At 41.0% G+C, this 13486-nt stretch overlaps 1 protein-coding gene across 1 annotated transcript in view; it reads left to right on the top strand.

Annotated features, from left to right (window-relative positions):
- Nucleotides 1-13486, top strand: part of LOC308051443 (zinc finger protein 131-like) — a 31875-nt gene that overhangs the window by 8297 nt on the left and 10092 nt on the right. Inside the window, 2 exon segments of the mRNA XM_080361875.1 lie at nucleotides 6558-7243; nucleotides 11092-11222. Coding sequence (XP_080218001.1) covers nucleotides 6558-7243; nucleotides 11092-11222 — 817 coding nt within the window.

The following is a 13486-nucleotide window of genomic DNA, read 5'->3' as shown; positions in this document are numbered from 1 at the left end:
TTGTGCTGGTGTTTTGATTTCATGCAGCTTTCTCCTTTCAAGAGAATAGGCTGTGATTTTAAAACTTCTTGGTGCAAAATTAATCTCTCGAACTTCTCGAACAAATGTAATTGTTATAATCAGTTTTATACAGGATCAGTACTTAATCAAATGTTGCCATGGCACCTTTTATCCAGTATGAGGAACTGTACTGCATTACCCAACTCCAACCTGAGAAAAGCAGGTACCATTCCCATCATGCTGTTTTTCTTCCCCTTCCTTCCTGTCAAGGTTTTGATTGCAGAGTGACAATAAAACCATGGCAGATCTATTGTTAACCTCCTCTCTCCCCCCACTTACCCCTTTTTAGCCTCTCCCTCTCCCCCCTTCCCACTGAGGACAGGCGATCGGGAGGAAAAGGAGGACAGAGAGAAGAGAGTTGGAAAAATTAACAATGTTTGACTAATGCTACTAATAAGAATAGAGAAAATAATACAAAATATACAAAACCAATCTTGAAAGTCCCAGCAACTGCAGAGCTGGCACCTGAAGTCCTGGATTGGACTCTGCAGCCAACCGGAGCTGGATTCAGTCTGTCACTAGGCCTCAGTTTGCAGGGATGACTAGCAAGGTCCTCTCCTAAGGTTGGCCATAAGGAAAAGGGACGAGATCCTCGTGATGTCCCACTTTTATCTGAAGTATTCACATGAATGGAATGTTATACACAGTTGGTCAGTTTCTTGGTCACCTGTTTCTCATTGCCCCTCTCGCGTGAGGTGCATCCATGCTTATCAATAACTTTGCATTCCATTGCTATGTTTACCAAAACGTGTATCTGGTTTTCCAGGAAAATGCAGCTAATATGAAAGCTTTAGCTGACAGGCAAATTCAGTAAAAGAGAAACTTGTTTTTAACAAAACCAGGACACTTCCTTTTCACAAAGTGCTGTCATGTTCTTATTCCTTCTGTATGCTGCACTGTTATTCTGTCATGAAGCAGAAGGAGGGGCAATAAATGTCTCTCAGCATTATGGTTATCCTTGCTTTCTCTTCTAGACCTGCTGGAAGCTCATGGAGTCATAGAATGGTTTGGGTTGGAAGGGACCTTAAAGATCATCTAATTTCACCCCCCTGCCATGGGCAGGGACACCTTCCACTAGACCAGGTTGCCCAAAGCCCCATCCAACCTGGCCTTGAACACTTCTAGGAATGGGGCATCCACAACTTCTTTGGGCAGCCTGTTCCAGTGCCTCACCACCCTCATGGTGAATAATTTCTTCCTTATATCTAATCTAAATCTACCTTCTTTCAGTTTAAAGCCATTATCCCTTGTCCTATCACTACATGCCCTTGTAAAAAGTCCCTCTCTAGCTTTCTTATAGGTCCCCTTTAAGTACTGAAAGGCTGCTATAAGGTCTTCCTGCAGCCTTCTCTTCTCCAGGCTGAACAACCTCAACTCTCTCAGCCTGTCTTCATAGGAGAGGTGCTCCAGCCCTCTGATTGTCTTTGTGGCCCCCTCTGGACTTGCTCCAATGGGTCCATGTCCATCTCATGTTGGGGGCCCCAGAGCTGAAAGCAGTACTCAAGGTGGGGTCTCACCAGAGCAGAGTAGAGGGGGAGAATCACCTCCTTTGACCTGCTGATCATGCTTCTTTTGATGCAGCCCAGGATATGGTTAGCTTTCTGGGCTGCAAGCACACATTGCTGGGTCTTGTTGAGCTTCTCATCAACCAACACCCCCAAGTCTTTCTCCTAAGGGCTGCTCTCAATCCATTCTCTGCCCAGCCTGTATTTGTTCTTGGGATTGCCCTGACCTATGTGCAGGACCTTGCACTTGGCTTTGTTGAACTTCATGAGATTTGCACAGGCCCAACTCTCAAGCCTGTCCAGGTCCCTCTGAATGGCATCCCTTCCCTCCAGCATGTTGACTTTATCACACAGCTTGGTGTCATCGACAAACTTGCTGAAGGTGCACTCAGTCCCACTGTCCATGTCACTGATAAAGATGTTAAACAGCGCCAGTCCCAATACCAACCCCTGAGGAATGCCACTCGTCACTGGTCTCCACGTGGACATCGAGCCATTGACAGCAATTCTTTGAGTGCAACCATCCAGCCAATTCCTTGTTCACTGAGTGGTCCACCCGTTGAATCCATGTCTCTCAAATTTAGAGACAAGGATGTTGTGTGGTCCAGTGTCAAATGCTTTCCACAAGTCCAGTTAGATGACATCAGTTGCTCTTCCCTTATCCATCAATGCTGTAACTCTGTCATAGAAAGCCACTGAATTTGTCAGGCACGATTTGCCGTTAGTGAAGCCATGTTGGCTGTCATGAATCACCTCTCTTTTTCCATGTGCTTTTGCATAGTTCCCAGGAAAATCTGCTCCATGATCTTGCTGGGCACAGAGGTGAGACTGCCCAGCCTATAGTTCCTATAGTTCCTTGGATCTTCCTTCCCCCCCCCCCCCCCTTTTTGAAAATGGGGGTTATGTTTCCCTTTTTCCAGTCAGTGGGAACTCCATCAGACTGCCACGACTTCTGTCACGGTTTCTCTTATCTCATCCTTGTACACTCTCTCTCTCTCTCTGTACAGTCTCGTTTCCCTGTACAGGCCACCAATTAAAATCTGTTAAGGCTTAAGGCAAGGCAGTAATAAACCATGGCAGATGCTCCCTGTTACCCTCTTACCTCCTGCCACCCCTTCCCTTTAGATCGGGAAGATAAGAGAGAAGGAAGAGAGACTTAGACTTCAAGTTGAAAGGTTTTAAAAGCTTTTACTAATGCTGCTAATAAATAGAGAATATATATAAAATAAACAAAACCAATCTTGAGTGCTCGATGTGGAGCTGGCATCACTCCAGCAGCAGTGGAGCTGGGTGTGCAGAGCTGGCTTGGCTCCAGCAGGTGCAGGTCAAGCCCCCGGAAGTCATGGGCAGGACTTCACAGCAAAACGGAAACTGGTTGCAGGGATTACAGGGCCTGAGGCCTATAGATCACACGCAGACAAATAAGGTCCTCTCTAGATGCCGGCCATGGTCAAAGAGAGCTTGACCCTTGTGATCACCCTTTTATATAGGGGGTATGACGATTATGAGATGGAATACTCATTTGGTCAATTTAAGTCACCTGTTCCATCCACCCCTCCTCAAACACGCCCCTCTCATGATGGAATGTGGGAAAACTTCTCAGTCTTTCTTGGCTACCATAGTAATAAATCTAAACATGAGCTTCTTCAGCATTCCATTGGTCTCTTATCAGCACTGAGTACAGCATCTGAGGAAAAATATGCAGGCTAAAACTCAGAAAAGTACAGCCACCGAGAATAACTTAGCTGAAAGAAAAATCACTAAAAGAGAGCTGGTCTTGTTTTTGGCAAAACCAGGACAACTTTTCAAAAATGATGAATAATGGTTTAGCAACTTCATCTGCCAGTTCCCTCAGGACCCTCGGATGCATCTCATCAAGGTCCCATGGTCTTGTGCACCTTCAGGTTCCTTAGACGATCTCACACCTGATCTTCTCCTGCAGTGGGTGGTTCCTCATTCTCCCAGTCCCTGTCTTTGGATTCTGTGAGTTTGGTGGTGTGGCTAGAGCACTTGCCGGTGAAGACCAAGGCAAAAAAGTCATTGAGTACTTCAGCCTTCTCCATATCCCAGGTAACCAGCTCTCTTATTTCCTTCCTTTTTCCCTAGTCTTCCTTTTATCATTGATGTACCTAGAAAAGCTTTTCTTGCTGCTCTTGATGTCCCTGGTCAGATTTAATTCTGTCAGGGCTTTAGCTTTTCTAACCTGATCCCTGGCTATTCAGGCAATTTTTCTGTATTCCTCCCAGGCTACTTGTCCTTGTTTCTACCATCTCTAGACTTCCTTTCTGTGTTTGAGTTTGTCCAGGAGCTCCTTGTTCATTTGTGCAGGCCTCCTGGTGTTTTTACCTGACTTCCTCTTTGTTGGGATGCACCACTCCTGAGCTCGGAGGAGGTGATCTCTGAATATTAACCAGCTTCCTTGGTCCCCTCTTCCCTCCAGGGCTTTATCCCATGGTACTCTACCAAGCAGATCCCTGGAGAGGCCAAAGTCTGCTCTCCTGAAATCCAGGGTAGCAAGCTTGCTGTGTGCCCTCTTCTCTGCCTTAAGGATCTTGAACTCCACCATCTCCACCATTTCATGGTCACTGCAGCCAAGGCTGCCCTTGAGCTTCACATTACCTACCAGTCCCTCCTTGTTGGTGAGAACAAGATCCAGCATAGCACCTCTCCTCATTGGCTCCTCTGTCACTTGGAGAAGGAAGTTATCATCAATGCAAACCTCCTGGATTGCTTATGCCCTGCTGTACTATCCCTCCAACAGATATCGGGGTGGTTGAAGTCCCCCATGAGGACCAGGGCTTGTGAACATGAGGCTGCTTCTATCTGTATATAGAGGGCCTCATCTGCTTGGTCTTCCTGTTGGGTGGCCTGTAGCAGACCCCCACTATAATGTCACCTGTCCCTGTCTTCCCTTTAATCCTGACCTATGAGCTCTCGGTTGGTTCCTCATCCATCCCCAGGCAGAGCTCCCTGTACTCCAGCTGGTCATTGACAGAGGGCAACACCCCCTGCCTGTCTTTCCTAAAGAGCCTGTATCCTTCCATTCCAACGCTCCAGTCATAGGAGCCATCCCACCATGTCTCTGTGATGCCAATAAGATCATAGCCCTGCACGTGTGCACACATCTCTAACTCCTCTTGTTATTCCCCAAGCTATGTACATTTGCATAGAGATCTTTGTGTTCAGGCAAAGGGAAGACTGTTGCTTCCTTTTTATCTCCCCATAGATGTACTAGCTAAGGAGAGTGGCATTGACCCTGAGTTCCTCTAGTAGCCAGCTTTTTTTTTAAAAAAAAAAAAAAACAATCAATAAAACGAATAAACAAAAAAACCCAAACACCTTCATGACGTGGTACACTGGAAACTTGGTTTTCAACATCAGTGTTGAGTTTTTTGAGTCACCTTATTCTGTGGAGTGGTAGCAGAGCTGAATAAGTATGTATTTTTTTTCTTTTAATAGGAAAGATGGGATTGTGCTTTCTAGTCCTACCCTCCAACCCCACCAACACCCTTTTTTGACATTAAGATTAAGCATATTATCACCAAAATAACTTTTTTTTTTTCATTCAGGAAAAAAGCGAAGCTTTGCTCTCTGCTTGAGAAATTTAAATGACACTTGAAACTGAAAAAGTATATTCTATTTCGTATCACTTTGAGTCTGTGTACACTGGTAGAGCTGTTGAACCAAGATTCAGATCAGTCCATCAAGCTAAACTCTCCAGCCTGCAATTATTTTCAACTGCTGTATAAAAGCTTTCCACTTCCAACATTTTTCTACAAGATGACAGGATCCATCTGTGAACAGTGCATAACACTTTTCATTCTCTGATAGTTTATTATACAGTGGGGCTTCTTCAGCGCGTGTCACCACTTCTTCATCTGGTGGCATTCCAAAGTCTACCTTCTGGCCAACCTGTAATCACTTCTAAGATCCCTAGGCAATAGGGACTTTCTGTTCAAGCTTGTTGTGTGATCAGTGCAATCCACTCCATGTAGCATCAGTTGCATGATGCGTAGAGGGAACCTTCCCTTTGAACATCCAGCCCAGTACTGGCAGTAGAGGTGCCAGGAGAAGCTGTGCTTCAGTACCAATCACTTCTGAAGCAGCTCAGACCCCTTCATATGCTGCTAGTATTTCTTTTTCAATTGGAGTATACTTGGCCTCAGATCCTTTGTATCCTTGGTTCCAAAAACCTAATGGTCGACCTCGAGTTGCTCCTGATGCTTTCTGCCGGAGACTCCAGGTGGGACCATTATGAGGGGAAGATAGCCACTCATATTTGAGACTGATAATCAGTAGTAAAATCTCCAGCATGTAAGTGCTGTGGATAATCATGAGGGTATGATTTGAAAGCATTGACCCACTCGGCTCTGTCTGTGTTTTAGATGGGATGCTATCCCTGACATCTTGGAGGAAGGGGGTTGTGTGTTTATGGTGCAAGGAGAAGAGCTATTAGCTGTGTGCTTTCCTGAAGTACAAGATGTTATCATAATCATTGTGTGAAGTCATAGCTGTAGTGTTTTCTAACAAGCTATAAGCACTGCTGGCAGTTGCATGCACTCCAGAGCTTAAGAGGTGAATAGCATAGGAAGGACTTAAATCTTATTTCTGCATAGGCAGGCTGCAGAACTCCTTCCTTTTGGGAAGTTTTCTTTCCAAGTACAGAATTTCACAAGTTTCTTAGATAAACTTATGTCATTAGGCTAACTAGCCTTTGTTCTTGATAGGTGGTGTGTATCGTTCAAGCAGAGCTTGAACTTTAGTAACTTTATGTCAAAGGCTCCATAGCTTTAACCATGCTATCCTAGAGCTCTAAGGAATATAGATTAGGACAAATTAGCTTCTGAAATGCATACAGGTTATGTGGTTGTTCATTGTTCAGCTTCTTTGAGAAATGGCTAGCGACTGTTTAATGCAGAAGTTCAGTATCAGACAGAAACTGTTATGTAAGTGCTTATGGGTCTTAACTATCTTTATCCAAATTCTTTGCAGGAACAAAGAAAATTCATCACCCTTAGAATCAAATCAAATGCAAGGTAAAAATAAACCGAAAAAGAGAAAGATAGCCGAAACCTCTAATGTTATCACAGAAACACTGCCATCTGCAGAATCGGAACCTGTTGAAATTGAAGTTGAGATTGCTGAGGGGACAACTGAAGTGGAAGATGACAGCATAGAAACACTTGAAGTAGCTTCTGCAGAGCAATCTATAAAGTACATACAGACAACGGGTACATCAGATGAATCTGCTTTGGCTCTTTTGGCAGATATCACTAGTAAGTATCGTCAGGGAGAGACAAAATGTCAGATCCAAGAAGAAGGTGGTAGTGCAACTGATCCTTCGTGCAAACAGGTAGAAGGTATTGAAATTGTGGAACTTCAGCTGTCACACGTGAAGAATTTATTCCACTGTGAGAAATGTAACCGTTCATTTAAATTATTTTACCATTTTAAGGAACACATGAAAACACACTCTACTGAGAGTTACAAGTGTGACACATGCAATAAAAGGTACCTACGAGAGAGTGCTTTGAAACAGCACCTCACCTGTTACCATCTTGATGAAGGTGGTGCCAGCAAGAAGCAAAGACCTGGCAAAAAAATACATATATGCCAGTACTGTGATAAGCAGTTTGACCACTTTGGACATTTTAAAGAGCACCTCCGGAAGCACACAGGTAAGAGCCCTGCTATTGTCCTATACTTGTGGCTTTGGCTCTAGTATTTTGAATTTTTGTATGTTTTGGGGAAATTGAGAATATGCTCAAGAGAACATGTGAGTCCTGAGTGCTAGAAATACTTGGCTTATATTTTACAACTAAAATTATTTCATTTTTTTTGTTTTCCACTGATATAAACTTTGAGGGATTGAGGTGGTTAAAAACAGGCACCTAAAAGCAGAAAGCGCTAATGAAGCTTCTCTCTCAAGTCTATTAAATCTTAAAGACTTTTCAAAATAATTTCTTAAAGCATGTTTTCTTCTTCAAAAGTACCAAACTGAGGAGGTACTCTTACTTTCACAATTCTACTAGTAAATGTTTATGTTGAAATATGATCTGAACTGTGAACTTCTCAGTGGAATACACAGTTTAAAGGGTTTCTTTAAGTAACAGAACTTCTGAGCAAATGCCTATTAATGCATCAGGCATAAAATACCCCCCTAACAACTCTCTCTTGTACCATCTTGTTTGAAAGTTTCATCCTTGCTCTTGACATCTCACCTATGATTTAATTTTCTTTGTTAATTAACACAGCAAAACATTTTTAGTGACTATACTAGACTTTTGTTAGTGTAAAATCTGCCTCTTTGAAATCTGGATAGCATCTTTTGAGTCCAAAATGACTTGTACTCCTGTATAATATGGGAGGTTAAGATGCTATTTCTTTATCTCACTGAAAAGTCTGTACAATCCGAATAGGTACTGAGCATTATATAGATAGCCCTTTGAATGTAAAATAAATGTTGTCCTGATCTTTCAGATGCTTTTGTTTAATGTGTCAGTCATGAGTCGTCAGTAAGAATTTAGTAGAGGGTAGCAGCCCTATTTCTTTTGCAGCTTATTGTTGTTGCTAAAGCCTTTTTACTGGAACTTCTTTGCATCTGTGTATGGGACTGCTGAGTATTATATGACACTGCATCCAGTCTACTCCCAATAGCCCCTTAAAAGTTGCATTTATAAAAAGTGTTTGGCACATCCTTATCCCCTATGAAGTAGGAAGTGTTTCTCCATTATGACCAAGGCAAATATAAGCTACTTAACAGAAGTCTTTTCAGAGAAAAGTTTGTGGTTGATTAACAGAGTAACCCAAATATCATGGTATGTTGGTTGCTGTTGTGACAAAGGATTTTGGGGATGAAGCAACTTAGCATATGACAGGAGATGCAGAGTACTTTCTAAATATTTATTGATACAAGTATAACACATGGAATCTAATTACTTCCAGTTCAGCATTTTGAAAGCCTTAAGCTTAAAATTAAACCAGATACTACCATTTAACTGTGGTCTCCTAAGATCAGTGGAAATACTCCCATTGAGCCAAAGGCTTTCTAGTTTCTTAATTCTGTATAGTACTGGTTGAATATGAAAACAAAATTAAAAGACCAGGGAGAAAATGTCCTACAAAGTATTTGATCCTGTTACTGTTTAATCACAACACCAGCAATAACACACAAGTAGCAATTGGAACAGAAATAGACACCTTATAAGGGTTGGTAATTCTTTTTGATGTAGGAATTTGACATTGCCAATGGCTATTATCTTTGTCTCAGTAAAAGAAAGGAAAGAGAACTATGGAGTTAGTTTCTTGCACATGCATACAATGCCTTAAGCAGCTTCTGAATCTCTGGAAAAAAACCCTCAAAATTGTCTTGTATGTCATGTAACTGAAGGTACAAAGTCATCTCCAGAACATATAAAGAGGGAAGTTTTTTTTCCTGATCTAATGATTCTCTTTTTTTTTTTTTTTTTCCCTTTATGAGAATGAATGAGATTTCGCTTGCTAGTCATAAGTAACTCATAGGACAGAAATTCTGCAAGGCTGCACTTGAATAATGAAGCTACTGCTCTCAACATGCTTGTCTAATCCTGGTGTTTTGCAAAGCTTATATCCCCTAGCAGAAAGAGACACTAAACAGCTTGATTCCCTCTGATTTTACTGGGAATTTTGACTGCTGAATATTTCTCAGAGTTAGGCCTTCTTGATTTTTTTTTTTTCCCTCTTTTTTTTTTTCCTTTTATAGAGAGTGTGCGTGTGTGCGCTCATATGATTAAGGTGGAAAGTGAAGGAGATGTGATGTGCTTCAAGAAACCAAATTAATCAGTCCTTGTCTGAAACCCCTGTAAACTGAAGTAATTTGTATACAGATTATACAAACTTCTTAGTAGGCAAATAAAAGTCACTGTGGTGTTATGAATGTCTTTGGGTTAAAAAATATTTATTTTGGACAATCTCCTTCCTGTGGCTGTAGGATTATAAAGGACCAGTCCAATATCAGACTATCTAAGGTCAGAATTTCTGTCCTATGAGTTACTTATGATTGGCAAGTGAAATTTCACATGTTCTTATAAATAGAAAAAAAAAATTGGATATCACCACTGTTCTCTTTGAATTGTCACTTTCAAATACTTTCAGCAGAATATGTTGAAGATAATTGAAGAATTTGAGTAAGAATAGAATAGATCTGCCCTTGACTGAGCGGTGCCGTGCTCCAAGTAACTCTTTAAATGTGACCAGATCGCAGGGCAGGTGAAGGTCTGTGGTGTGAGTTTTGTTCTGTAGTATCCTCTTGGCTCAACAATGTATTTGGTTGTTCATGGGAAGTCCATGATTTTTGATCTACAAGGTGTTTCAAAAAGATGGACACATCCAGAGGAGGATAGTGATTTCAAATTGGGTCCATCTTTTTGAAACACTCTGTACAAGAGTGATAGCAGTTCAGCATCTTCTGCATTACCTGTACAATGGTCTCCAAAAACATAGCCTTTTATAACCATTAAGGGGAATATTCCCATCATTTAACACTTTTTTGTGACCTTTAGGTGTTTAAGCAAGAATTATAGGCTAGTTGCAGATTTCTTTTGAAAAGCTAGTTAAGCATTTCTGAATATCTTTATTTCTGAAAATACAGGTTTGTTGGCTTTTCATCTCAGTAGTCGATAGCTACTGCATTCCTGAAAATGTAGGCTTTTAAGCTTAATCTAGCTAGAATAGATTCTTATGTTACTCACTGAAATGTCTCAGCCTCTTTTGGAGTCCATTAAATAGTTTGTTTCAGTAGTTGTGTTGGTATCAGTACCTCCACAGATTAATTATCAGACTTTCAGAATAAACATGCTGTTCCTAATTTTTTGTACTTGAATTTCCTTGAATTTCATTGTGTTTGTGCATAATAAAATTGCTAAACAGAGACACCAGTTGTTCTTTATTACTACTTGATGATGGTAATAACAATATACTACTTTGAATGAAAGTTTTGGGGTTTATTTTGTTTGTTTTCATACTGATGCATTGTTACTTCATGGTCATTCTGTGCCAACGTTTTTTCTGAAGCTCAGTTTCAGCTCTCAAGCATAAGCTTTTACTGTTCTTGAAAGTAAAATTTTGTATTATTTAAATACTTCCTTCTTTAATGTGTCACTTTATATACATTAATCTTGAGTCTTTAACTGTTAATATTATCAGGTGAAAAGAGAGAAATAGCTGTTATTTCTTTAAGATATTTCATCAGAATAGTAATCGAACTTTCATAAAAGCCTAAATGTACCTTAAATGGCACTGGTAATTATGTTACATTGTTGTTTGGGGTTTTTTTATATAAATGAGAGTTATGACTCCTCATTAGGTTTTTGCCCTTTTATTTATATAAATAAATTTACATAGAATGTCTTCTCTTCTGTAGAATAATTCAATTAGCCACATCTTTACAGCATATTTATCAACCTACACAAAAGGGAGAGGGAAAGAAGGGGGAGCTGACTGAAAACTGGTTTTATATGCTTACAAATCCCTATGTCTGTCTTAACAGGTGAAAAGCCATTCGAATGTCCAAACTGCCATGAACGTTTTGCTAGGAATAGCACACTCAAATGTCACCTGACGGCCTGTCAGTCTGGAACTGGAGCTAAAAAGGGAAGAAAAAAGCTATACGAATGTCAGGTGGGTAATGGAAGTAGCAGAGTCTGAAGCTAGATCCTTCCTTCCTGTGCTGAGGGAGCGTGGGAGTACTGAGCAGGAAAGGCAAGAGTGAGCTTATTTCTCCAAGAACTACTTTTAGTAAAATAAATTATAAAGATTGCATTCAACCACAACATGAGGGTAAATTCTTATATCTAAGTAGTTCCATTTAAAATATGGAATTACTGATATGGAGCTTCATAATACTTTGTTAATCAGATTCTTGCAGGTGTTCATCTCCATCTTGCAGATCTTTCTGCTTCCTTTTCAAGGTTCTTGATGCGCTGACCTAGGCCTTTCCTGCTTGTGATCATGCTTCATTAAAGTCCAAAATACAAAGTACTATTTTATTTCCTATTTTATTATTCTTCTGTTTAATACCAGGATATTGATTTTTCTCTGGAAAGTCATTCCAACTTATGATGACAATCTGTAATGTCTTTAAAGCAAATATAAATGCTGTAGATGGATAGCTAGGGTACTTGGTCTATATATGTAGCTGACATTTGAAAAGCTGTTCAGAAGAATGTTACTTAGCTTTTAAAAGCTGATTTTGAAAAGCTAGAAAATATGACAAATGAGGTTGGTTGTAGCATTTTTATTTGCCATTTTGCTGCTCCACTGCTGTGACAGTTTCAAATAAGAATATATTCCCCGGCAGTGGTGGCCGGCAGCAGAGCTGGCGAAGCTCCAGTGGCTTCAGGGCAGGCAACCATAAGTCCTGGGCTGGACTCTGGAGTAAACTGGGACTGGATTCAGGGATGCGGGGCCTGGAACTTGGCCTAGGATCACAGGCAGAACAGGCAGGGTCCTCTTCAGATGCTGGCTGGGATGAAGAGAGCAAGACCCTTGTGATCTCCCACTTTTAAATGGTGTATGACGTGGATGGCATGGAATACCTAGTTGGTCAATTTTGGTCACCTGTTCTGTCCACCCCTCCTTGCAAATACATCCCTCTCACTTATGGGACATATAAAATTTATCAGTGACCTTGGGTGCCATAGCAATACCATTCCTACCATTATCAGCTCTGGAGCAAACATTGTCCAAAAAGCATGCAGCCAACTTCAGAAAAATACAGTTAGAAGAACTTACCTGAACGGAAAATTCACTAAAAGAGAACTGGTCTTATATTAAACAAAACTAGGACACTTGTCAACACTGAAATGCATGTTCTTTGCTTTTTTCTGCAGCCAAGAATACTTGCGTGGACAAAGACCCCTGAGCCTTTTTCTTTATTCCAAGCCTGACTCTACCCCACTCTTCTCTCTCTTCTACCCTGGCACCTCATTAATTTCTGCAGTCTCTTCTATGTTGTTTTCAGGCTTCTTACCTCAGTGCCAGCTGAAGGGAAGTGTGCTCAAGTGCTTTGTGAAAATAGTATGTCTGCAATCAAAGCAGTCCTTTTAGCTGGAAGAGATTTAAAGGGATGGAGTTTTAAGAGATTTTTATCTGCTGAAATTACTCATTTTCTTGACATGGCAAAATGTGAAAGTTTAGTCTAGCCAGATAAATCTTAAAATGCCATGAACAAATGAAAGCTGATAAGGAAAAGTAGGCTAGTACTACTGTATCTAGAACTGAAGTAAATGACAGTTTGTGTTACACTTGCATTACATAAATAGTTTTCCACCCAAAATTCTAGCACAAGACATATATTGGAATGTGTCGAGGGTTTTGATTACGGGGTGACAATAAAACCGTGGCAGATGTATTGTTAACCTCCCCTCCCCCACCATTTACCCCTTTTTAGCCCCTCCCTCTCCCCCCTTCCCACTGAGGACAGGCGATTGGGAGGAAAAGGAGGACAGAGAGAAGAGAGTTGGAAAAATTAACAATGTTTTACTAATGCTACTAATAAGAATAGAGAAGATAATACAAAATATACAGAACCAATCTTGATAGTCTCAGCAACTGCAGAGCCGGCAGCCGAAGTCCTGGATTGGACTCTGCAGCTAACCGGAGCTGGATTCAGTCTGTCACTAGGCCTCAGTTTGCAGGGACGACTAGCAAGGTCCTCTCCTAATGTCAGCCAGAAGCAAAAGGGAAAAAAGGGATGAGATCCTCGTGATGTCCCACTTTTATCTGAAGTATTCACATGAATGGAATGTTATATACAGTTGGTCAGTTTCTTGGTTACCTGTTTATTGTTGCCCTTCTTGTGAGGTGTCACAGAATCATAGAATGTTAGGGATTGGAAGGGACCTCGAAAGATCATTTAGTCCAATCCCTCTGCCGGAGCAGGA

This window comes from Nesoenas mayeri (genome assembly GCF_963082525.1).
Source record: "Nesoenas mayeri genome assembly, chromosome: W".
Lineage (NCBI taxonomy): Eukaryota > Metazoa > Chordata > Aves > Columbiformes > Columbidae > Nesoenas > Nesoenas mayeri.
This window is presented reverse-complemented; position numbering and strand designations above follow the sequence as displayed.